Genomic DNA, 26,679 nt, shown 5'->3' with positions numbered 1-26,679 from the left:
ACTACCACCGTACCGACATTCACAGGCTGGCTCTACCGTTTGTGGCATGTCTTGGGAATGGAGAAACTCATTTTGACTTTGGCTGGGGAGGGTTCCAAGTTTGGGGAATTGTGGAGGCCCTTTCTGGCGCTGTTGTCCTCGGAGTTCAGAGAGGTTACTTGTCCCCGCTATCTACGGCTGCTACGCCTCCCTGAGGTCCATGCAGAGAGATAGGACCCGAGTGTGCCTGAAATGTAGGAGGCTTGATGGACGTGGAACGGGGAGGGGGGGGGATACGGGAGGGGTTTATTCTTCATTTCGGGTTTATTTTTCTTTTTTTTTTTTTTCTTGGGCTGTGGGAGCCTGTTTATATGTCTTTTGAAATGCTAATAAAAGATTTAAACCATAAATGTATAACTCGACCTTTAACCCTTTACCAGCTGTCCTATTTTGTTTGCAAGGCGTTCCATGCGGTTTTTCAATTCAAAGTGACTATGAAGAATCACAGCTGAAAGGCAGTCCTGTTATTCCTGTTTTCCAGTAATTTAGAGGTAAGAGAATAACTTCTGCTGGGTTTTTATATTTATTTATATTTGTAAGCAGTGTGCGGCATGCTTGTCTAGCAGTATAGAGGTCAGCTACTCATTATATACTTACATGTGTGCATTTACTGAAGCCTAAGAGCAGTTAGAAAGCTGCTCTGAGTTGCAGAACTGCTTTTAAATAGTGAATTGTGCCCAATTTCGACTTTGGTGTTTGGGGCACTTAAAAATGAATGTCCTACAATTGTTTGGCATATTAGTCATCCCCAGAATGCCCTCTACATATCCCAGAGATGGGGTATCAGAAATCTATAAAGGTACACCCTTATAAAAATTAGTTTTGTACGCCTGGGTGAAGTGACATTTTCCATTTTAGTTCCCCCCATTGCTGTAAAACGCTGCTTAAATTCAACTTTAATGCTAGGAGTTCACAGTATTATTATTAGGCATTATAAAGATTAAAAAATGAATTTAATGCACGTATTTTTAATAACATGTTTTTTATATAATCAAAATTCCCCTTTTTATTATTATTTTTGTTTAATAACTCCAACCCTCTTTATGGTTGCACATATGAAAAGCAAGCGTCATTCCTTTCCTATCATATTTAAACACATTCATTTGTAACGCTAAGCACAGAAGCCTTACTTGAAACATGAAAAAATCTGCGCCACTTTTTAAAGTACAGTTATTATTTAACATCAAAACCACGGATGTGCTTATGTAAAAAGGCATTAAGAAAGGAAATCCCTTCTTATCTTTTCTCTGTTATCCAAAATAATGAAACTGTATTTCTTACTTTTAAAACAGCAGTCTGTAATGCAGACCTTTATACCAGGTTTACACTGACTTAAAATCTAGGTGACTCAGCATTTTCCCCTCTGTAGCCTGCAGTCAGAAATAGCCATGTGCTATTGACACAGCTGTTGCTTGTGATCAGCAGGCGTTGAATTCTCACGCCTTTCAAGCCAGCACAAATCTATCGTTCTGTAATGTGTGTTTAATTCAACAACAACCAACTCACTCAGATGATGTGAATGCCTTTTAATACCTAATACATAATGATAAATGCTGTGACATTTTGTATCTTAGTCCAAATTATTGTAAAGCCCACAATTTCGTTTCTTCTTCCTTTCTATGAGGCCTATTTTCTTCCTATTGTTTGTGATTTCTAATTTTATCTTTAGCATTGTGGCAATTTGCACATATGTAGTGTCTTACTCTGTCAATTTTAATGATAGCGTGCAGCTATTTAGCATATATTACATAATTCATTGCTGGATTATTTTAAAATATATTTTATTTTAATGATATTTTGCATAACAGAATGATGACAAAAAAAAAAAACACATTGAGCTCATTCCAGACATTTTCAGAAGGGGGTCATAAACTCTGAACACACAATAGAGCGCGCTTAAGGCTAGCCATTCTTATACAAAGAGCGCAATCGCTACTTACTCACACAAGAACCACCAATAACAAACCACATAGACATTTAAACACACAATTAACCCACAAATCAACATTTAGGACACAAAAAAAGACAGCCCACAGACTGTACTGAAACCAAACCATTTGTAAATATTAATTGTAAGTCATATTTACAAGAAAAGCTCTCAAAAGTAGTTCAAAAACAGCCCAAAGACTGTTCCATTTTCAAGAAGCCAAAATACACCAAATTTGCTAGTTTTGGCTGGCAGAGCACCAAAAATCGCTCTGCATATCACCACTTATGAATGTTACTAAGTGCACAGACCAGTATCCTTTTTATGTACATATTTAGTTCCTTGGGGTACTAGTCACCAGGGAAGAAATACGTTTTTATACCTAAACCTATTTAGGTATCTCCTCTAGGGGAGCCGGCTGATTCCATTCTAGATTCACATTGGTACCTCCAAGAAAGCAGCACATTCTTCGATGTGCGCTTGAAACAGGCATGCCAAGAATATTGTAAGATATACAATATTATACACAAAGTAGCACTTAACTCAAAGTGTGCCGTTCAGGTTTTCAAAAGTTTCTCATTACCTGCCTACATAAATTGCTATTTACATATTTCCAAATTCCAAATATTGGCCAATTTCCATATAATTCCAAAAAGCGTCGCAACAAACGACCTTACCAAGCACAAAATCTCCAACCTCTCAGTGCCAAGTTCTGAGTGACCTAACGGTTGTTTTTAGAATACTCACGCCAAAAAGGTTCTCAGTCAGGAGCGGTAAACATTTGGAGGAGTCAAATCAGGAAGACCAGAAATATACTGGGCTGCAGAGACAGAGAATCTCTGTGCAGGATACTTCCTTAATAGAGTCCTGTTCTGTCCTCCTCAGTAGATTCCTGTCTCCCATCAAGACCACTCCCTTGGATAGCCACTTCTCTGATGAGGTTCACGTTGAGCACCAATTGAAGAAATAAAAACCTTCGCAGGGGTTTCACTGATAGACCTGGTCCTTTTAAACCAACAAAGAAGAGATTGGCACAGAAGCTGTAATATAAAAACAATGCATTTATTAAACCTCACATGAGGGAGATTGCGTCACACAGCACCCTCAAGTCACTGTAGGAGGCATTCTAAGGAGTACAGAGAACAGGGGGCCTTATATACCCACCCAGGGGCTCCAAAGAAGGCGGTAGAAGTACACATGAGAAGAGTTACACACATAGATGGTCATACAGAAAATGCACAGTCAACAAGTAGGAGGAGTAATGAGTTGCTGACATCAGTTAGAACAGCCTGACAGTTCTATACTAGGAGCAGGTGCATTCTGCTAGCTAGGCCTTTCTGAGCATGTGCGAGGTTCTGGAAGACGGAGAAAGCAAATGGCTAGCACACAGCTAACTAAAATGGCTGCCATGTACAAAACGGCTTTCAGCTCATGCTAACAGATTCCTGCAATCTTTAACACGAGGACCGGGAATTCCTGAGGTGACAAAGGCCGCCTGACGTCATTCTCACCTCAGGATGCTGCCACAACAGAAGGAGCCATTCCAGGCATCGCACAGCCTCGGGGTCCACACGAAACATCTCTGCAGGCTTCCATGAAGCAGAATTCGTCAATACTTAAGCCTTTGCGATGCAGGCAAACGCGTCACTTTCATCAAAGGCTCCTCTCCCGGCGGAGCTCACCACTTAGGCAGCCATCTTCTTCCGTGGCCAGACCACGCCCCATGGAATTGACCCTTAAATAACACTTTCAAGTTAGATTGGTGAACAATGGACACCTATGTTCTTGCATTTTTTAACTGACCAATCAGGCCCAAAAAATACCTCAGTCGGCGATCTGCTAATGCCGACATATCCAAAAATACTCTTATTCTTGACCCATCAGTTGGAAGGCTTTTTTCTTTATCACCTTAGTTAAGATGGCTACTTTTATACAAAAATCAGAGAAATTTAGTATCATTGCCCTCGGGTACTTAGCGCCAACTATGTGACCCTTTGTCCCCTATTATGGTAAGATCTTTAGGTGCGTTCTCCCGCATATGTTCCTTCATCATTGTTTCCATATACATCAACGGGTTAACCTGCCCATTCATACGTTCATTTTCCTTCCGAATTCCTCTGAAACGCAGATTAGATAACCTTGCATAGTTTTCCATAGCATCCACTTTCAATTGTGAAGTCTGTAGTTTTTCTGAAGAATGTCAATATCTTTAGCCCAGCTGAAAGAACAATCTTCCATGTCTGATACTCATTGCTCAAGTTCCTTGATTCATCCAGGAATGTGTTGCACTATTGCCTCGATCTTATCCAACCTTTGATGAACTGAAGCAATTTCCTGAGCCTGGAAGGTTTTACAGCCTCTAATTTCAGCAAGGATAGCTTTAAAAAACTGCTGGATCTGGTACAAAGATGGTTGACTAGCATTAGATATCTTATTACTTTGCTGGTGGCCCTGCTGTCCTGAAGAGTTAACCTGTTTTACAGCCTGGGGTCTTTGAATTCCAATTGACACATCCTGACCCATCCTCTCAGGCGTTAGTTTTTCTGAAGATTGGGGCGATGAATCAGAAACCTCTCCTATCCCCGTTTTAGCCATTGCATCAAATTTACCACGGATAAATTATCAATTGAAGCTAGTACCAATCCTGCAACAGAGTCACATGTTGACAATTCTCTAACTTGTTCCAGAACGTTTAACTGTATAGTTGAACTCTCCAGAGACATTTTTCGATTTTTAACAAGTGGCAGATAATCTTTGTGTTCTTTACCAGCCACTTTCATTGTTTTATCTTTCTTCCCACTGGCATAGAGTGTATCCTTCTCTTAAATTGTACTACTATTCTGTTGTTGGGGCTTGAAGCTGTCATTCATTTTTTTTTTCCATGTTCTGTGTGTCGGCCACAGATGCAGACACAGATACCGTACCAGTGGAGGCTGCCTATAGAAGAAGTGCAGGTAAGACCAACATGGGGGGGAGGGTGATAAACTGGCTGTAAAGGCTGGTGACAACTGCTCCGTCATTTTATTTGGTGCACTGCCTCTTTTTTCCAGAGTTTTTCTCTGTTTTTGCTGCAAGAATGTATGCTTGCGCTGCTTTTCTCTTTGTCCTTTGATTTTCTGATTTAGGACTTAGGGCTGGGGCTCACGCTCCTGCTCTCCTCAGAACCATCTGCGGCATACTCTTGTCCACCAATATATAACTGAATTTATTTCTCTGCTACTACTTATATATTATTATAGTTTCTCTTGCTTTTGATAGGGGAAAAAAGGGAGGAGGGTAGGAAGAGAGCATGCACAGAGACCCTCCACTGGGAAGGATTAGCCCATTGTGATGACTCCTCGACACCAAAGACATCCTTACCTCAGTGAGACACCTTTCAGCTCCCTCTAGTTTCCTCTGCCGTTGAGGATCCCTGCTTTTAACATCAGGCAGAGTCTATTGATCACTACAGGAGAAGAAAACAAAGATTAACTACTGCAATACTTTTCGTCCCATTGTGTCTCCAGCTCTGGCATTTCCCGACCAGTAACCCAACTCGGCAGCTCAGCCTCTTGAGCGCGACCTCTAACCAGGGGAGCTCAGCAGTGAGTGATGTGGGCCTCTCTCTCACTGCCGTGGATTACCTTCTACCCTATCTACAAGCTTGACATGATATTCCTGACAGAAACATGTTTAAATCACTCATCCTCAACAGAACAAAAAAAGTATCCCCTCTGGAACCAAAATGTGTCTTTTTTAGCAGTACGTCCGTTATTGGCCGACCCACTCTTGTGGGTAGGAAGGGAAAGAAACCCTTTTCTTAATATAACCCTCATCCACTCTAGTAGTGACATGCTTTATCATCGGGTTCACCCCAACTCCTAAAGGTCGGGGTGGGCTCAACCATGTTTCAGGGAGCACTTGTGAAGACCTGGTGTATGGGGGCGTAACATTAAAGATAAAATTCCTCCCCCACTCCAAAAGTATCCTTTATTCGTGGAGTGGGAGGGAAGGTTAAAAACAGTTATAGGGCTAAAGGATGTGATAGTCCTATGACCCTAGAGCACCAACATGTTTCAGCCCTTCCTAATGGCCTATATGAAGCCCTGGGCTTTTGTCAGGGTGGGATGCAATGAAGTCACTTCCCGCGAAGACATGAGTGAAAGTAAGCATGCAACTTGCATGTGTAAAAGTATAAGGGTATAGTTAGAACAAGTCTAGTACTTGCCATTGTTTCCAAGAGGAATTACCTGTGTAAAAAAAAAGAACAAACACAAAGGTACATTTTGTATTGTAACATATGTGCTGTAAAGCCAGTGAAGGCGTGCTTTAAAACAAAACCTTTTTCCCCCTCTCTTTTTTTGTTTCCTGCAGGAACCCTTTTAGTTCCAGAGGGAATACTTTTTTGGTCTGTTGAATATATGATAGGGAGGACGTATCCGTTCCAGCCTCTTCAGTGAGGACCTCTCTACCCTCTTAGGGCCACTATCTGGGATCCCTAACCCTGTGGATTACATAATGCATATCTTAGTACCCCCAAACTTCACCATAAAACAACAAGGTTGTCCACAGAAGGAGGATGGTGAGATTGCTGTCATTCACCGAAACTCCCCGCATATTAATCCATTCCTTTTGGATGAGCTTTCCTCCTGTGAATACACGGGAGTCGTAATTTTCACAGGCAGGCGGATCACTACCTAACTACCACTCACCAGGGAATAACCAGATTTTCCTCTAACAAAAAATTAATTGGAAACCGTTAAAGACCTGAACGGTATCAATTTAGGAGACTTTAACCTCCACTGAAATGATGAGCATGACATACAGGTTTCCACTCTAAAAATATTTCTATTAATCATAAGCTTGTGCAAGTGTGCGCAGGCCCAACATACGCCAAAGGGGCAATGCTTCCAAAGAAGGAACTCTGAGCATTGAATATATCAACCCAACGGAATGGTTAGACCACCACCCAATTATGATCTACCTCGCTGCTCTCGTACGGAAGTCAAAGGCCAGGGGATCAAAACCAAACACTCGATAAGAGATACCAGAAACGTGAACAGGGACCTATTCTCTCTATGTCAGAGAAATCGCACACCTCCCAGTGAATTGTGGAATGTGCAGGAAGTAACTGATCACTACAACACGACAATGACAGACATAATTGAGATAGTAGCCCCCCTCCACCTCAAAAGACACAAAAACAAATTGTTAAAACCATGGTACAACCAAAACTTAAATGCAGAAAGGAGGAGACTCAGACTAGCATAGAGATTACTGGAGCAAAGACCCTCCTCAAAGCATCTCAGACAGCTACAGAAGCTAAGAAACTCATACAGGAAGATCAAACGGAATACCAAAGCATCATTTTCAGACTCTAACTTGGTAACACCAAAAACCATCCAGGTAAACTCTTCAAAACTGTTAAATAACAAACCAGCAACAAGCCACTGTAACTAGCACCTCTGTCAGCCTTTTGGTAATTTTTGTTTTGTCTGGCGTTTACAAACCTTTATTGTTTGGGAAGCTGCTGAGCCTTTATCAATCTAAAAAAAAAACATTGAGTAAAGGCAAATCTGTACTTTGGTCCCAACAGAGCAAATATGACCATAATACTCCCTGGCACTGAAGGGGACTACTTTGTGTGCAGATGTGCTCCTTCTGAAAGGACAGCATGCCATAACTCATAGTGAAGTCAGCCAATGGATAAAGAGGGGTGACGTATTGCCCTCTGAGGCATGCTCAAGTGGACTGCCGAAAAATGTGAATGACTCAGCCACGGTCAAATGGATGAAGTGTGACTAAAACCCCTATAATTAACTATGTCATACAAATAATGTTTTGTAAAATGAGATGGTCTTGGCTAACACTGATCTAAAAAGCCAATCATTGTGCCATTGGCTGCCAGCTTCTTGCCTTTGAGAAAGAAAGAAGAAAAGAAGGAAGGAGAGAATGAAAGGAAGAAGGCACAGTGAAAAAGAGGAAAGAAGGAAGGCAAGAAGGAAGGAACGAAAATAGGAAGACAAGAATGAAGGAACAAAGGCGAGGAAGCTGAAAAGAAAGGACAGAAAGACAGACAGAAAGCAAGAAAGAAGGAAAGGAGGAATTAACGCAGGAAAGCAGGAAAAAAGAAAGAGAGAAAGATAAAGGAAGAAAGTTAGAGAAAGAGAAAAAGAGAAACAAAGAAAGAAAAAGAAAGAAGGGGGAAGGACAGAGATAAGGAAAGCAAGAAAGAAGAAGAAAAGTCATGAAAGCAAGTAAGAAGTAACAAAGGAAAGAAAGCAAGAAACAGAGAGGGAAACAAAGAATGCAAGAGAGTAAGAAAGCAAGAAAGAAGGAATGAAAGGAATAATAAAGCAAGAAAAAAGGAAAAAGGAATGAAAGAAAGAAGAAATGAAAGAAAAGATAATTCAAGAAAGGGATGAAAAAATTAAGGCAAAAAGGAAAGGAAGAAGGAAGAAAAGAATTAAAGATTGAAAGAAAAAAGGAAAGTAGGGAAGAAGGAATTGAAAATGAATTAAAGCAAGATAGACCAAATGAAAGACTAAAGAAAAGAAGGAAAGAGGAATGAAAGGAAGAAAGAGAGAACGGTGAAAACAAAGAAAGAAAGAAGGAAAAGAAGAAAGGAAGGAAGGAAGGAAGGAAGGAAGGAAGGAAGGAAGGAAGGAAGGAAGGAAGGAAGGAAGGAAGGAAGGAAGGAAGGAAGGAAGGAAGGTAACAGAAAAAAGTGTTACATGTGCTGCAAATTAAACATGATAAAGGCTGGTTTTCTTCCTGAGTAAAGTTTATTACTGAACAATGGGTGAAATTGTGTTCAGAATTAATGTGTTATGACTAATTGCCTGCTTACGTTTTCACATGTATAATATTGAAGCTTTCAATAACTTAATGCAGAACAGCTTCAAATCGACACAACCTGTTATGCTGTGAAATAACAGCAATAAGATAAAGGATACTTCAAAAGGAATTTACAATAGCATTGGCAGGAGACAGGAACTGATAATTCCTCGAATGTGGCCTGTACTCACATCGGGTATAAAATGTCGTGCTGTTACATCAGACTCTAAACACAAAGGTAACATCAAACTAAAACATTAAAAACAACAACAGTTGTACAGAAGGGAACTAGCTTTTATTCAAATGTGGTCCTTGTAAAAGAGCAAAATCCAGTCGCTCAAAGTAAAGCTATTCAGGCTGAAGTGGGCTGCGCCCTGCCCCATTCTGTATGCTATAGTGAGCAGAAGCAAAATATGAAGGACTCAGCAACAGACCAATGGCTAGCCAAAGCTGCCTGAAAGCCACTTTACATAAGTATATTGTACCTATATTTTGTTAAAAATTAAAAGGTCTAAGCTAATGGTAGACCTAAAAAGTGGGAACAAAGAAGGAAAGAATGTAGGTGTGCATGACTCATGTGGGCTTTAGTAAAATAGCCTATTTGTGCAGATGACCATGGAAGAATGTATCCACCAAGAGATTCTTGATAGGATACCCATGGGTTGGGCCATCGCTGGAGCAGGGCAATGTCCGAGAGTGCATGATTGCTGTTTACCTGGTTGAATACCACAGTCACATATAGGGTATCATTTCAAGGTCGATGCCATGACATTAACACTGAAAGAAAGGCATTTAAACATTGAGGTCATCTTACTGATAATAAAATCACCACACTGCCAAAAAAGTTTCTCAGTGCCAAAGAACATAAGAAAGTTTTCTTAAAGTCTAGTCTCAGACACCCTTGCAAGAAAATACGTTTGGTATACATTTTTGAAAAAGTTCTGAACGCAAATATAGTCCGACACTGAAAAATCATTATGTAGTTCAAGCTCACAAATGAGGTATATGGAAACATAGTTAATATCAACTAGAACACCACAGTTAAGGAAAAAACATTTTTTGTATTAATAATTTTTGTAGAAGCGTGAATTTCCATATGATCCTGTTTGGGAAACAGCCTTTACAACAAGGTTTTTTACCATGTTGTGCCTTTACCATGCATTTTGTACCACGCATGGGTTTACCTTGTGTATGTCTTTACAACACATGCCTTTACCACACATTTAAGGTATACGTTGGGGAGTGCAGGGCGTCTACTCCCACAAAAGGGAGGAAATATTGACCAGACAAGAATCACTGCAATTTCAGTATCCTACAAAGAAGTCTGCTGTGTTTCATACAGAGAGCTTACGCCTGCATGGCAGAAGCTGCTGCAAATTAAAACAAGCATTTGCAGTGCAATAGGTCTCGCATTTACGAGTTTGAGCTATTGGCATTGTGAATGACAAAACTTTTTAATCATGTGTTGTTTTTAAAACAGATAAATAAAAGGCATTGCCATTTACAATGCCAATAGCTTAAACTCTCACAAATGCGAGACCTATTGCATTGCAAATGTGTTTGTGCTAAAGATTTTTTTTAAAGCATTAGGGGAGTGCGTGTCCTGCCTGCAAAAGCAGGCAGAACAACTCTATTTGAGAAAATAGTGCTCGGAGGCTGTAATTAAAGCCCTAAAGCCTAGTGAGTAACAACACACATAACAGGGAATTCCATGTCGCCATGGAATTTTACAAAATGAGACAAGGCGGCATAAGGAGCAAAGGACAAGCCTATCAACGAATCAGAAGCCAGCATTTACAAATAACATAAGCCAATGAATAATATGGGCAGAGAGTGGGCGGAGCTTCAAGTCCATACTTGAATACAGCATGCCTCGCAGAGCAGCACGCGCACTTCCCAGGCTAGACCTAAAAAGCATGGAGTAACTAGTGAAAATATTGTGGAATGTAGAGAGGTCTAGTGTGTGGGAATGCATAATGGAATGCACATCCCTAACAACATTCTAAAAACATTGCCAAAGAACTACACCTTTCACACTGAATGCTGAAAATGTATATAAATTGTAGGAACACTACAGCCAATGCCAAGGCATATTGTCATTTCAGTAGTCTATCGTCGACATAAATATCAGATATTTGTAAAAAGGGTCGAAACGCTCTTAGGTGATAAGGGGGCATTCTTAAAAGTACAGCAGTTTAATAAATGCTTGAAACTGTAGAAAGGGCATTTGCTACCCAAACTCAAAATGTTTTAAACCATACAGTTAGACAGGGACATCCAAGAAAAGAATGCAAAATGTGTCTCAAATACCATTAATATTTTCAAAGAAATGACTCAATAGCCATAATTTCTCTGGATGCCATGGACGCTTTTGATGGAGAGAGCTCAGATAATGGAACGTTTACACAATTGAACAAAAGTGTATTGCTTTCTTAGAGTTTAATTTTTGTGCATGGAGCTTTTTCACTAGTGATTGCAATAAAACCATAGAAACAAAACAACATCAGCTCCTCTGTAATAGAGTTATATACTTTGTTGTTTCAAGGTAGTTGCAGTCTGCTGCATCTTATCTTACAACCACAGCACTGGCCAGCAGTGTTAAAAGCAGCCTTTTGAGAAGGATAGCAAAGTCAACATTTCAAGGAAACTGGGTGTAAGTGCTGTGCCTAGAGAAGCTTCACATGCATCGTGGCAATATTAAGCATTAGGGATACAAATGCAGTGATCAGCAAAAAATAAACTCACTACATCTTCGACAAATTACTATAGCAATAGCAACAAAAAAACTCATAAAATAAAAGACACACGGCCTGAAATAACATCACAGACATTTTGAAATATCTGGACAATAAAAGTTTCTTGAAAATGAATTAAGTTGATCTTGGGCTGAATCAAATTTCTAGCAGAAAGTGCATCCTCGAGATCAAAGTTTTGTGGTCCGATTGTTTTAAGTTGTAGTTGTTTGTAATACTATCTTTGAATATCCTATGAAATCTACAGCCACCTTATTAGCTAGTTAAGCTCCATATTCTGACCAACAGAAAAAAAGTCTTAAAATAACAAGCCTACGCTGAACTCGATGCTTCGTATTGTGCACATTTATGCGTTCTAGATACCCTGATTTACACACTGATGTGCAACCCCTGCTGGACCATTCCACAACTGTCACCAAATATCTGAATATCACAGAGTAGCCAATACAAGGAAGCGGACTCAAACTAATTGATTGTTATGCATGGCCCTCTTGGTAGGCTCTGCCTATGCACTATCAACTCACCCGCCTGCTGCACCACCACCTTCTTCATACTGTGACATTTGAGGGATTAGTCTGTTGAACGCCCTTCAGAATGCCACTGTCCTCTCTCTTCCTCCTCTCTACACTAAACCTCCTAGGGTTGTACTTGATCATGACAGAGGCAAGCACTGAAACCAAGAAATTACTTTTTCAACTCGGGCAACATAAGTAGTCACTCCTAAGTAGAAGCTTTAAAAGCACATGGCCACAGCACGCAGAGAAGTCCGTGCCTAGACTCACAGTGTGAACACCATCTAACGATGCCCACCAACACCAGACACCTAAAAGATCGCTGCCTCTTGACTAAAAGCAGATGGACAGAAAAAAAGGCAACATAGCTCATGTGTAATAAAAACAGCACCTCCCTCAACAGCCAGAAAACTTAGAAATCCTTTGCCTCACATGATAATACCTAGTCAGAAAAGCTTCACTAAGCTTCGGCACTAACATTTCCTTCTCCTTTCCCAGCAAGACACTAGGCCTGAAAAAGTCTAAACATTCACCAACAGTGAGAGACAATCACCTGACAATCGATACATGTGTTTGGGAGCTACAAAATCTCTACAAGCAAGGAAGATAATTACCTCCAACTTGAATGATTGTTTTGTTGCTCAAAGGTGCATTTCTCAAAGAAAAAGAGAAAATGTAAAATGCCACTACTGAGAAGCATTTACGGTGAATCTCTATAGCATGCCTCATTTATACAACACAAAAACATTCCTTCAAAAAATACAAGCAGCACATTCTATTTACTCAATAGGAGTGAAAAGTATGTTTTTATGTGCTAACAAAGGTTTTCAAATGTGTTCACTTTGAGTGAGAGGTAGGGTGAAGCAGCCCAATAAATTTAAGAGAGGTACACGCGACTTGCATTAGGTGAAACAACTTCCAAATGGTCTTTCCGCATTTATAAGTGAGACTTTATATTTGTTACTTTCATAGGCTCACTCAGGCAGAGCGCTGGTAAAAACAGAACATGTCAGTGTTTGTGTTTCATAGGTATCAGGTTGATGGGCGTAAAACAATAAGTATGCCATCCAACATTAAGAATGCATAACTTCTTAAATCATTCGATACCTTCATTAATCGCCACAGTTTCTTCTTGGTCTGCCAGCTACATACAAGGGTGTGAGGCGGCTGCAGCAATAGGTTTACTTGTAAAGACCTATGAAGCTTGTATGTACCTTGCTTATAGTCTAAGCTGAGAGTTCATCTTATTTGTTAATGAACTAAACAAAAAGCTGATGTGTTCGAGAGTGTTTTGTGTGGGTGTAAGACGCCAGTTCCAGGAAGGACGAATTGTGAGATGCAATCATGGTGACAGTCTGTGACTGGCTCGGGCCATCATAACTAGAGTAAATTCAGTATCAAGTGTATTCCCTTCACAGGAGAAACGTGAAACACGAGGGAAAGAAGGTACACTGGTCAGGGTGAGCGGGGGAGGTGATGGGTGGGCTGATTTAGGGCAAGTAGACATCTTGCCAAAGGGAATGTGGTTAGCCAACGTAGATGAATAAAGAGTGACACGGAGTCAGTCAATGGTCCATTCAACAGGTGTTTAATCCAGAAAAGACGTGTGCAAACCCATGTAAAATGTGGGGGAGAGGTACGGGTCCACAGAGAGTGATGCAAATTATCAAGGGGGCTCCAGAGGTAGTTTCTGGTCCGGGCTGATGGTACCGGTCCAGGGGGCAGTAAAGGTAAGAGCCTGGGAAGGAGGTAAAGGCATTGTTCCAGGAGACAAGGACTAATGGTCCCAGGTGATGATGGGCTGGACCAGGTATAAGGTCAATGGTCAATTGCCAGTGGCAGCTTGCACAGGTAACGCTGTGGAGTGGCGAGGCAGGGCGGGGGGGGGGGGGGGGGGGGGGGGAGGTAGTGGAGTGTGACATCCAACGGGAATGTTGAGAGTAAAGAAATAACTAAATAAAAGCACTTACTTTGCACTCGCAGCATCACAGTCGGTGGAGCACTTTCAGTGTGCCTCCTACAGGCAACCCTCTGGAGGAATGAAAGGGGATTCCATAAACACTCAGACATCCTCCTGCAGGTGGGTCAGGTCGCTGACTGCACCCGCCTGGAAGGGGATCTCTAATCCCTCAGGTTGCAGCTAGCACATAGAAACACAAAGCAGCTTTTAAACAGCTGCTCCGTATTTCTCTTGAACGCTCTGACCTGGCAGCAGCATCAGTTTGCAGCTGCCCTGAGTACAGCGCATTCAACAAAATAGGGCACACTTTCCCTGTTTGTACCTGGTGCCCTTATGAAAGAGGCGCCGTGGTGCAAACAGGAAGATTGAACCCGATCTATGACAGGGCACCATATGGATATTCCTGACGGCAGAGCAAGTGGTGGATTCCAAGAACCTCTAAATGTGTCAGTAGAACAAAGAGGATTGGAGATGGGATTGCTTGTTACCTTCCTCCTCTATCGGAAGAACTATGGTTCAGTGAAGATTTTTAAGAGGGCATATAGGGTTTTGAATTGCAAAAGTCAAGGTATATTTAGGTAGGCCTTCCACTCCACCAACCTTGGAGCTGCACTTCTAATTTGGGGATGGGGATTTGCTAGGTTTTCCTCTGGGAGCCAATAGCAACTCTCCAAAAGACATGACCTGGAGGCCTATCAGCCACATCATCAATGTGAATGCCCTATTTAGGGAGAGCCTTCAGACGCATACTTCAGTGGCTTTCATGCATACATCCTACAACTCTCGGAACCTCGGGCCATTGATGATTTTATATTTTCAGCTAGGAGCATTGCAGTTTTGATAAAAGTGCTATTGCTGTGTCAGCTGAAACACTTTCATCAAAACGATCCCCACCAATCTGGTATGGATCGCTAAATGAGGCAGGCGGTCTCTGCAGCATCAGTAAACTGGTAAAATAGCACCCTTTGTTCCCATATAACACTGCAGTGAACACAGATGTGAAGAAATACGTGATAATACGGATACAATTTTTATTACATCGTTGTGTCAGACTGTAACCTCTGAAGACTTTTTGCGATCCGCACTATACTAAGCATTTAAATTGATCTTACCTGCCCAAAAGATTTCCTAATTTCATGATGATCCGTATCAAAAGCACCAATAAAGATTAATGGTGGGAGGAATACATGGAAAGTCAAGTAATAACCGGTATTTCCAATGTCGTCTGCTAGCTTTTCAGCCTGGTAAATAAAAATACTGAAATGACGCAGCTGTTTAATGATAACACGTTCAACAAGAGCATAACTTTTTATACTTGAGGGATGGCTGGTGATCTTTTAATATGGTGATGTATAAATGGCAGTCCAAAATAACAGATTTAGAGCAAAGTGAGTAGTCATAAAATACGGAGGAAAGTGTGCTCCCACTACAAAAATGCTAAAGAAACTGGACCAACCGTATTATTAGACAGGCCAATAAACAGATAAATGTGCTAAACATATGGTGGTAATAGGAAGTTCTAAACAGGCATTAACGAAATATTGCACTACCTTCATGACATGCTAAACAAGCCCAAAGCTCCACAGTGGTGTGAGATCACCCCAAAGTAATTTGGGAAAACATGACAGCAAAACAAATCATAGTCTGAATAATTCTCTTGTGAGAAAATCCACGGGTTTTAGATGTAACTCAAATAATAAGGCTGTGCAACTGCACATAACCTCTTAATGACTGGTTTCGATTTTCCATCCTGATCTCTTACAGTAGTTGCACAGTTATATGTTTATGTTGAAAATCTATTTGGAAATAAAAATGTGACAAAATGGAATGTTACACAGATCTCAAAAACGTAGGCCATAGACAGTACCCCCGGGGTAGAATGGGATACAGACCTACTGAGCAAGTTACAGAGGCTAACAGGCTCAGAAAACATCAATATATATGAAAGAAGTTACTTACCTATAACTATAATTCTTCAGCGTTCGTTTTTTTTCTTAGATTCACAAGCTAGGATCGTTCTGAGCCCGAGGTAATCGCAGTACACTGGGATAAGAGCCTAAAAAGCCACATTTTTACTTTAGTAACAAAACATCATCATTGAAAAAGTCCCAAACTTCAACCAGAGAAAGGAGAGCACAATGAACACCACTATCCCGATTGTCTGCCACACCTCAGACTACATAGCACGAGTGTGAAAGGATAAACCTGGTGAATGCACCTCACATAAGGAGGGTGGGACGCAAGTAAATTCTATGATAGATGCCAATTTCTGCTGGGCTGTAGGTAGAGGTATATAAACTGGTTTCTTCTCTACAGGATCACCGATAGATTAATTTACTTGAAATAGACTAGCAATCGGTATTTGCCTAATATAACAGGAAGTAAGTATTGGCATACTGCTTGATCCATGTGCTTACACACTCAACGTTTCTGTATCCAGACAGTTGTGTTTAATCAAAGTATGACGGCTCTTCCAAGTTGCCATTCTGCAAATGCGATTATAGAAAACTACTACTGTGGATATCTCTGTAACCGAATGGGCTGGGGATAGCAGCCTGAAATTGTCCCGCCAGCGGGAACAGGTAAGGAGGGAGCGTGTCAATGGGTGCTTGTGAAATGTCAATAACAGTGTATGTCAAGGTGCTTCAACTGACTGTTTGCTGACTTTCTAGGTTGTTGCTTACATTCCACAGAACTGAAAGAGGCTCTGGCTTGTGGGTAATATGGCTGATGGTAATAGAGTGTCTGCCATTGTTATTGTTGAAGCACCCTAGGCTCCACGAATGGCGAACTGTTGATAATAAAGCAGACATCCACCGATGGGCTCTGTCTGTGTCTGCTTTGATTGTATGTAGCACCTCATTCATATGATACCCAAAGATTCTCCATTAAACAATGTCTAAAATCCAGTTTTTGACCTTTGGTGTGAATCGGGTCACTGCGTTCTGAGGCCATGCCGCTGTGCCTGCCAGCACACTCTCTTTTACAGTGCCGCGGAAGGATAGGCTTTCTCCCTGGGGACAGTAGAAACACTTTATAGTGGACTGTCACTCACTGCTCCAGAGTCCAGACCCAGTGTGAGAAGCACATCAAAGAGGCTGCTCTCACATAAGTAGACACAACCTGAAGTAGACACAGCCTGAAGCGGTGAAAGAACGCTTACGAGGCTTAGCTAACTAAACAAAATGTGAGCAAACGCAGAAACGTCCTAATTCACCAATCCTGCTCAAAGTCTCCTAGCCCTGCACTACATGCAAAGTATAGTGTGCCGCAAAACAAAGAAGGGAAAAAAGCAAAGGGAGATAGTTTTATATAGTCCATCCTTAACATCCCAGAGCACCCCAAAACGCAGCAAAAACATGTCATCAATAGAGATAAACAGCAGCAACATGAGCACACATTTGATCCACTCTAACCGCTTACCTGAAAAAGATCACAACTTGGAAGTGAACGACACACTCCAGACACAGAACGCAATAGAAGAGTAGGATAATAAAACAGTGCTGCAAGAAGTGAAACAGTCTCCATACAACTGACAAATAAGCCTTGAGAATAGACTTGGCAAAAGGCGCATTTCAGACATTGAAGATCATATACTGCGTACAAGGAGAAAGATATAAAAAGAGCTAAACCGCTGCAGGTACTAAATTGAAAAAAGACTACCTGGAAGCACACTCGAGGGGCAATCATTTTCGAATCACTCGCATAGTGTAATCCTCCAACACCGGCAATGTGGAATCTTACGTTGAATCCTGCTTGGTAAACGCATTTGGCAGGGACAAATTCTCAATGGTCTTCATTGTCAAAAAGTGCTTCAATCATTAGCACCTAAACCCATCCCAGGAGCACCAGCACTCCCAATCATCGCCCAAATGCTAAATTATACGGTTCATATAGTGGATCTCCGATTGGCTCCGATCTCCGATTGGCTCAACACAAGCTCATCCAAGAGGCTCGATATATCTCTATCTCATTCTTTACTCCAGCATACAGCAATTAGAGCAGCAACACCAGTGAGAGGCAAATTGTCATCCAGCTCCCGCCCTTCTACCCCTTGGTTTACGCCAGCTCTCACATACATTAAATCCAATTGTAAATAACTTGAACATTCTTGGAGGAAAAGTTACAGTGCTCCAGAGAAAGCAGCCTATAAACAGGCTTTGAGAGATTACCACGGTGGCATTCGTAAGGCTCACTCGGTTTATTTTGCCAATCGGACTGTGACCGCCTCCAATACTCCAAAAGTGATTTTGAATATTGTTCACTAATTACTGGTGCCCAAAGCCTGTTCTCAGCATATCTCCCCATTGGCAGTCTTGTGTGAAAACATTTCATTGTTCTTTCAGGAGAAAATTGAAAAGATCTTTGCCGAAATCCAGGTCGATGACTCACCTACTTCTACTTTTGGAGACGGCCTGTCCAGGAGTCCAGCTTCAGGCAACTTGCTCTCATCTTTTGAGGCAATCTCTTAATATGCTTCTGTGCAGGCTATTCTGAGATTCCATTCTGGATCACCATTGGATCCTTGGTACCCGGCATTTTGTCTAAAGCTCGGATTACTATCAATCGTGTGTTAACTCTCTTCTGAATAATTTACTTCATCAAGCTGTGTTCCTTAAGACTTGGAAAATGCCTGCCTATCTTCTGCCTCTCCTAAAAAAAGACTTCCACAGATTCTGCGGTTCTCTCTAATTCTATGTCAGGACCGGAGGCGAGGATTATGCTATTCTTTCCTCACTTTATTGAATAGCAGCCATTTGTAGTCACCAAAACAAAACTACTATTCCCATGAACCATAGAGAATAGGAAAGAACAATAGAGTGTCCCAGAACAGAGTGTCCATAGTTGCACCAATCACACGTCCCCAATGTGTAGATCGTCCTTTGTCTCTGCTCAGCCCTCCTCTTTCTTCGCTGCTTGCCTCCCATATTTATTTCTCTTTGTAGTTTGTGTTTAAACACTTTAATATTTCGTGGTTTGCTTATTTCCTTGTTAACTTTCGGCTAATTTGCTTATTTACGTGCTTTATATTGGCTTTGTTGCAGCGCTTGTTGACCGCTCTGATATTTTTATTGGGCTGTTGGGCGCTGTGAGCCGTTTCCTTCACGGTTGTGTCGGGCGGCGCGCTCGCTTTAGGTGCTATAGCCCGTACTTTACCGGTGTGCAGAAGCTGTTTCTGGTTTTGACCTTGCTCGCGTGTGGCCGTCGGAGCTCCATAGCGGCCGGGATTTCGGTGCCGGCGACCCGTGGTGACGGCGCTGCCTCGCTAGAGGGCGCCTGGGTCGTGCGCTTGATGCGGCTTGCGTGCTCCGGATTCCACACATTCCTGACATCGCGTCAGAACCCAGCGCACTGTCGCCGCGTAAGCCTGGTCTTCCCTGCCTGCAGCGACACCCCTGACCTGGGTCGGCCAGTTTAAGGGATTTCTCCCTTTTCTTGGCAGAACGTTTTTTTGTGCACTAATTGTATAACGCCCCCAAAACGCCTGGTTTTTAGGTTGGTGCCTGCCGTTAGGCAGTGTTTAAATTGTTCTGCCCTAGTGGGGGTCTGTATCATTAGGCCAATAACGCTCCGTTGATGGGGTCAGTATTGCAGTAGAAACTGCTAAGAACCAGTTTACTGCAGGCTGCCCTTTTAATTCTTAGGCACCAGGGCTGTTGGGGTCCTAGGGCTGCGCCTCTGCGCTTACACTGTCGCCCTTTTCATTTGGCTGTCACCCAGCCCCCCCATAGTTGTGAGGTATACTCCCTCAGTTTCTTACTTACTCATCTCCCTGACTTGGCATTATGGAGTACCATGAGGATGGCTTCGAGGATGAACAGTGGGATCAGGATCCCCTGGCAGCCCTTCAATGGGACGATGACTTTTATGACGCGGTTGACGCGTCCATCCTCAAAGCGGTGGAGCAGGCTATAACTCCGCCTAAACTGCGTTTGGTGCGTAAAATTGATCAGGCCTGCGACCGCCTAGCCAAAGCTTCTCAGGGGTTACATACCCCCTCTTCTAATGATCTTCCTGCGGATCCTCGGCCCCCGGCGAAGCGCACCAAGCCGGCTGGCGTAGACAGTGATGCGTTTGACCTCCTTAAGCAGGCTTTTCTTGCAAGTACTATCCCTCAGTTGATTTCCCCCGCTCTCCCATCTGCTCTGGCTTCACCCCCGGCTTCCGGTGGGGATGAGGACACTCAGGGGGATGACGAGGACGCTGCGGGCCCTTCGCGGCCTTGGCGCCCTTCTCGCCCGGATCCTTCTTTGGGTGCACAAAACCTTTGTGCGAACATGCTGGATCCCGACGACGTTCTTCATCCTCGCTCCTCCGATTGGGCCCCCTCGGAGAAGGTCGCTCAGTACGTGGCTGGTCGTATTCGCCACCCGCTTGAACCGGCGACTCGGAATGTTTGCGGGCGGAGTGTCCTCATCCCTCGCTGGAGGGGAAGGTGGCTGCAACTCCTGACATTGACTCTCGGATGGCCACCTTCCTCCAGAAATTTATCAAAGACCCTAAAAAGGGTATTGATAGGTCCTGGCGGGCTTGCCACTAAAATCTTAGATATGGCCGAGGAAGCCAAGGCTTCAGGATCCCTCATTTCTCCAGACCATCTCTCCTCCTGGGACCAGCGGGTGATTGTGTTCCTGGGTAATGCGAACTGCGCTATATCCATGGAACGGCGCAGGTCCCTATTAATCAAGGTAGACCCGAAGTTGGGGGACTTGGCCGATTCCAAGGCGGGAGCTGTGGCGCAGGGTGGCCTTTTTGGCGAACCTTTCATTAAGGAGCTAGGGAGGTTTGTTAACACCTTTACCTCCCTAGACCGGGTGCAGTCCTCTATTAGGAAGGTGTTTCGCCCTCGGGTTTTCTGAGGGGCCGGACGAGGAAGGGGCTGCTCGTCCAGCCGGCCCAACCAGAGCAGGGGGCAAGGCTCCGCTAGCGGGAAGTATCAAGACCAGGCCCGCTTTGGCAACTTCTATTCCACCCGTGGCAGAAGAGGCAGGAACAGAGGAGGCAGAGGAGGTGGCGTCTCCAGTTCTTCCGGTGAGTGTTCTCCCTTCTTCCCTTCTAAAAGTGGGGGGCCGGCTGGCGCGTTTTTTCCAGACTTGGAGTTCCATCACCGGGGACCCATGGGTCCTGCAGACAGTGCAGGGTTTTCACATAGAGTGCCTCGGGTCTCCCACACAGGCGGTACCTCCCCGACCGCTATTCTTCTCCGCCGAAGACTCGGCGTTGGTCGACCAGGAAGTGCGTTCTCTGCTAGACAAGGACGCTATAGCCCGGACTGCTCTTCATCCTCGCGGGTTTGTCAGCAACCTTTTCTTGGTGGACAAACCGGTCGGGGGAAAGCGTCAGGTAATAAATTTGCGGGACTTCAACGAGTGGTTAGTTTATCGCCACTTCAAGATTGAGGGCATCCATCTGTTGCGCGATGTGCTCCGCCCCAACGATTGGATGGCACGCCTCGACCTCAAGGACGCCTACCTCACGGTCCCAGTTTTCCCGCCTCATCGTCGGTTCCTGCAGTTCCTATGGGGGGGCGAGGTGTACGAGTTCACCACTCTGCTTTTCGGACTATCCTCCGCTCCTTGGTGCTTTACCAAGGTTCTTCGCCCTGTTGTCGAACGGTTGCGGACGTCAGGGATTCGGCTCATCATCTACCTGGACGACATTCTGTTGATGGCATCGGACCCTCGAACGCTCTCACGGCACCTGCAGACAGCAGTCGACCTCCTGCAGAGCCTCGGCTTTGTCATGAACGAGGCCAAGTCGACCCTGGTTCCGTCGCAGACGGTTCTATTTCTCGGCTTCACGATCGATTCTGTGGCAGCCACTCCGAGTCTTCCTTCGCGAAAGATGACGAAGATTCGTCACGAGATTCGACGGTCTCTATCCCAGTCTCGGATCTCCCTCAGACAACTTGCTCGCATCATCGGGCTTCTGTCTGCCTCCATTCAGGCGATCTTTCCGGGTCCTCTACATTACAGGGCCCTTCAGCGTCTCAAGGCGACGCATCTGCGCAAAGGCCTTCCTTATTCTCACACACTGACTCTGTCAGAAGATGCCAGAGAGGAGCTTCAATGGTGGCTCTCGCACATGGAGGCGTGGAATGGACGAGCCATTTTTGGTTCCGATCCCGATGTGATTATAGAATCCGACGTGAGCAGATCCGGCTGGGGTGCGAGGTGCGGCGAGTTCGCCACAGGAGGTGTGTGGTCTCAGTCGGAACAGAAATTACACATCAACTGCTTGGAGCTTTTGGCGAGATCGTTCGCGATCCAGTGCTGGACCAAGGACTCCATTCGCTCCTTTGTCCTCCTCCGCATGGACAATGTGTCAGCTGTCCGGTACATCAATCACCTAGGAGGCGCACGTTCAAAAGCCCTGTCAGATCTAGCGGCAACCTTCTGGCAGTTCTGCCTGGATCGCCAGGTCTCTGTCACAGCGGAATATCTCCCGGGCCACGACAACCTAGTGGCGGATTTCCAGTCGCGTCACTTCCACGACGGGAGTCTCTGGAAGCTTCATCCGACGGTGTTCCTAACTCTCCAGAACCTCTGGGGGCCCTTCTCGGTGGACCTTTTTGCCTCGCGCCTAGATCACCAGCTTCTGCATTTCTTCAGCTGGCGCCCGGATCCACTAGCGGAGAAGACAGATGCATTCCTGCAGAATTGGGGGGAGGAAGCAGGTTATGCCTTTCCCCCGTTCGCCATGATCACAAGAGTGACGGCGCAGGTGCGGCGACAGAAAGCGGACGTGGTGCTTATCTCGCCGATCTGGAGATCGCAAGTTTGGTTTCCGGTTCTTCTGGAAATTTCTTGGGATTCTCCAATCCCACTCCACCTGTTTCCGTCTCTCCTCCTCGATCCACAAGGGAATCCTCACCCTCTGATCGAACAGAGGTCTCTGACTCTCATGGCCTGGAGGATTACAGGGGACTATGGTCGGTCGAGGGCCTTTCGAAACCGGCTGCGACGTTCATGGCTCGAGCCTGGGCTGACAGCACCACCAAAAGATACCGCTCCTCCTGGGGCCGGTGGTGTCGTTGGTGTTTGCGACGGGGTGTCGATCCCGTGGCAGCGGATGTGATCTCCATCCTAAATTTCTTGGCCTTCTTGGCGGAAGAGGGGTTGGCCTATCAGACAGTTAATACCTTTCGCTCCGCTATTTCGGCTGGGCATTCCATGGAGGATGGCTCTCCGGTGGGTGAACGTGGGTCTGTCTTCTGCTCCGTGGCATCCGTCTGTCTTTGCCCCCTGAACTGCGTTATTCCCAGTTATGGTATGTTAATAGGGTACTGAATTTGCTGTTGTCTTGGCAGCCGAATAGGTTTCTATCTCGCAAAGAGCTGTCCGCCAAGTTGGCTATGTTGCTGTGTTTGATATCTTGCAGGCGAGTCTCGGATGTCAGAGCCCTGGATGTCTCGAGTAGAATCTTTTTCCCTACCGGAGTTACCTTTACCATCCGTAGACGCACTAAGTGCGGCACCAGGCCTATATCATATCCGGCATTTCCGGACTCACCAAAGTTGTGCGTAGTGGCTTGCCTCAAGGCTTACGAGGAGATGTCTGAGGAGTTCCGGCCTCCGGGAGAGAGGCAATTGCTCATTTCTTTCAAGAAACCCCATAGGGCTGTGTCGTCACCCACGATTGCGCGGTGGGTGCGATGGGTCATGCAGGAGGCTGGTATCGACCTGCGTGCGATTGGAGCGCATTCTGTGAGAGGGGCAATGGCCTCTAAAGCATTTACCCTGGGAGCTCGTCTGGAAGACATTCTGAATGCTGCAGATTGGTCTTCAGACTCTATTTTTAAACTGTTTTATTTCAAACCGGTTATTGACATGGCTCACTTGGCGGTGAGTAAGCTTTAAACGAGCATAATCCTTGCCTCCGGTCCTGACATAGAATGAAAAATGTCCTAGCTATCGTAACGGAAAGTTTCAATTCTATTAAGGTCTCGGAGGCGAGGATTATCCCACCCAGGGTACAAGTTCCTTGCTATATTCCCTCCCTCCTACTGGAGTAAGTAAAGTCAGTTTGTATCTACTGCCTTGAACAGTTGGTTACATGTTGAAATGCTTCCTTCCGCAGGAATAATACTTAGCCATTTCTGTCGCTGACCCTATGCTCTTACTCCTTCCAGGCGATTCCAGCAAACAAGAGTCTTGAGGTATTCGGTGGCTGACCGAGCGACGAAAGAGGAGGGCTGAGCAGAGACAAAGGACTATCTACACATTGGGGACCTGTGATTGGTGCAACTATGGACACTCTGTTCTGGGACACTCTATTGTTCTTTCCTATTCCCTATGGTTCATGGGAATAGTAGTTTTGTTTTGGTGACTACAAATGGCTGCTTTTCAATAAAGTGAGGAAAGAATAGCATAATCCTCGCCTCCGAGTCCTTAATAGAATTGAAACTTTCCGTTACGATAGCTAGGAAATTTTTCATTATAGGCCTATCTCTCTACTTCTGGATGTATCCAAGATGCTTGAAAAAACACTGATTCATCAGCTTAATCACTTTCTTGAAACTATTAATCTCTTACATGACTCACAATTCAGCTTCAGACCTTGTCATAGCACCGAATCTGCTCTACTTGAAGTTCCAGATTTTATAAAACGGAGTACAGATCAGAATCGCGCAGTAATAGTGGTTTTATCAATTCTGTCGACGGCCTTCAATATGGTTTCACATCGCATGTTGCTTTAGCTCCTATCTGCCTTCAATATTGGTTATTTGGCACTATAGTGGCTGAGGTCCTTTCTATCAGACAATTTCGGTCTGACTTCCTCCTTTTTCGTTAAGTACCAAGCCACTGACTTATGGCGTCCCTCAAGGTTTGGCCTTGAGTACTTCACTTTTTTTGTGTGTAAGGCTCCACTTGCTGATGGTATTCAGCCTCTTGGTTTTAAAGTTGTGTTGTATGTGGACGACACCCAGCAATCTGTGTCCTTTTTAGAGGCCAACAATAATTTTCAACTCTCTTTTCAATCTTGTGTGCTGAGAGTGGCGGACTGGATAAAGCACAACTGTTTAAGGCTGAAGGCATCTAAAACGGAAGTTATGGTTTTCCGGTGTTGCTCCCCTCTCTGGTCTAGCACATGGTGACCTGCGGTACTGAGTCCCCCTCCTTCCCCTGTGGAGCATGCCTGTGGGTCAGATTAGATAAAGATCTTTCCTTCGCACTGCAGGTGAAGGCTGTATTCGTATTTGTTTCTTGATTCTAAACAGTTTGAAATCAGATTGGGACTGGTTTCATAATCCACTAGAAATACTATTTGTACACTCTACAATCCCTTGGTTGCTTGACAATGCGAACAGTCTGTACCTGGGCCTTCCTGATTATCTTTTGCGCTGACCTTTATGTGATCCATAATGCCGCAACTCGACTTCATTTAAACATTCCCAGATAAGAATCCATCTCCGGGCATTTAAAATCTTAACATACGCTCAGTGCATAATATTTTATTTAAATGTATTTAAATGCCTGTTGCCTACCTTTCATGCCTTTCATCACAATTGTCCCGCCTATTTGAGGAATAGAATTCTGACTTACATTCCCTCACGATCTTGGAGATCTTCTAACCAGTTGTTGCTGGTGGATCCTACTAGGCGCTGTACTTGCTTGGGAGACCAATCTTTTTCCTACCTGGCTCCTAAATTCTGGAACGCATCGTGTCTGAACATCGGTGCCTCCCCTGATACATTTTCATTTTAAAAAACGGTGTGAAAACTTAGCTATTCAGTCTTGTTAATTTAGTTGCTGTTGCATTTATTTTCGTCCTACAAGCAGTAGCACCATGACGTCTTTTAGAAAGCTGTGAGTTTTATCAATTGCATATTTATTCATTCATGGTGTAGAAAGCCAGAAGATCATTCAACACCATCAGGAAGAAACTATAGACATTGAACATACAGTATGCCATGCTATAATCAGCCAAATCAGATTTACTATTGCAGAGAAAACACAGGTTTTCAACAACCTGCAGTTGGGTCAACCTTTTCATAAGAACCACGCCAAACATGAGCGAAAATTGCCCCACTGTGGTCTCTTAACCGGAGACACCAGCAGACGTGGGTCCTGTGCTCTCCATGCCACTGGATTCAAGCTATTCTGGCTGAAAAGGGGTGAATCCCCGAAACCGGTCCTAGGATGCTTGTTTCTAGTCCAGGGAGGACCTGGCTTGTCTGTTCAGGCTGGACTGTTCCCATTGGGCACAGGGTCATGACTGAGTTGCATATGGCTGGGTTCAAACTGGAATGGCATGGTGAGCAAAAAAACGATGGATTTAGGCCCAGATCTCTGTATTGGGGTGAATGTATGACCTTGTTCTGTATTCTGTCCATCAATTGTTGTTTTTGCATTTGTCACCCGAGTGGGACGAGTATGCCCAGACGTGGGTCTCGTGCTCTCCATGCCACTGGAGTCAAGCTATTCTGGCTGAAGAGGGGTGAAACCCTAAAAACGGTCCTCGAATGCTTGTTTCCATTCCGGGGAGGACCTGGCTTGGTAGTTTGGGCTGGACAGTTTCCATTGGGAACAGGGTCATGACTGATTTGCATATGGCTGGGTTCAAACTGGAATGGCATGGTGAGCAAAAATACGATGGTTTTAGGCCCAGATCTCTGAACTGGGGTGAATGTATGACATTGTTCTGCATTGTTGTTTTTGCATTTGTCACA

General features: G+C 44.1%; 1 protein-coding gene across 1 annotated transcript in view; it reads right to left on the bottom strand.

Moving 5' to 3' along the window:
- The window catches only part of LOC146860809 (sperm-specific sodium:proton exchanger-like), a 5,538,638-nt gene that overhangs the window by 5,182,686 nt on the left and 329,273 nt on the right, over positions 1–26,679 (bottom strand). The window contains exon 3 of the mRNA XM_085646172.1: positions 15,120–15,248. Within this exon, the coding sequence (XP_085502298.1) occupies positions 15,120–15,248 (129 nt within the window). The remainder of the gene's footprint in view (positions 1–15,119; positions 15,249–26,679) is intronic.

This window comes from Triturus cristatus, chromosome 3_1 (assembly GCF_964204655.1).
Source record: "Triturus cristatus chromosome 3_1, aTriCri1.1, whole genome shotgun sequence".
Classification (NCBI taxonomy): Eukaryota; Metazoa; Chordata; class Amphibia; order Caudata; family Salamandridae; genus Triturus; species Triturus cristatus.
The sequence above is the reverse complement of the archived record's forward strand: the minus strand, read 5'-3'. Positions and strand labels throughout refer to the sequence as shown.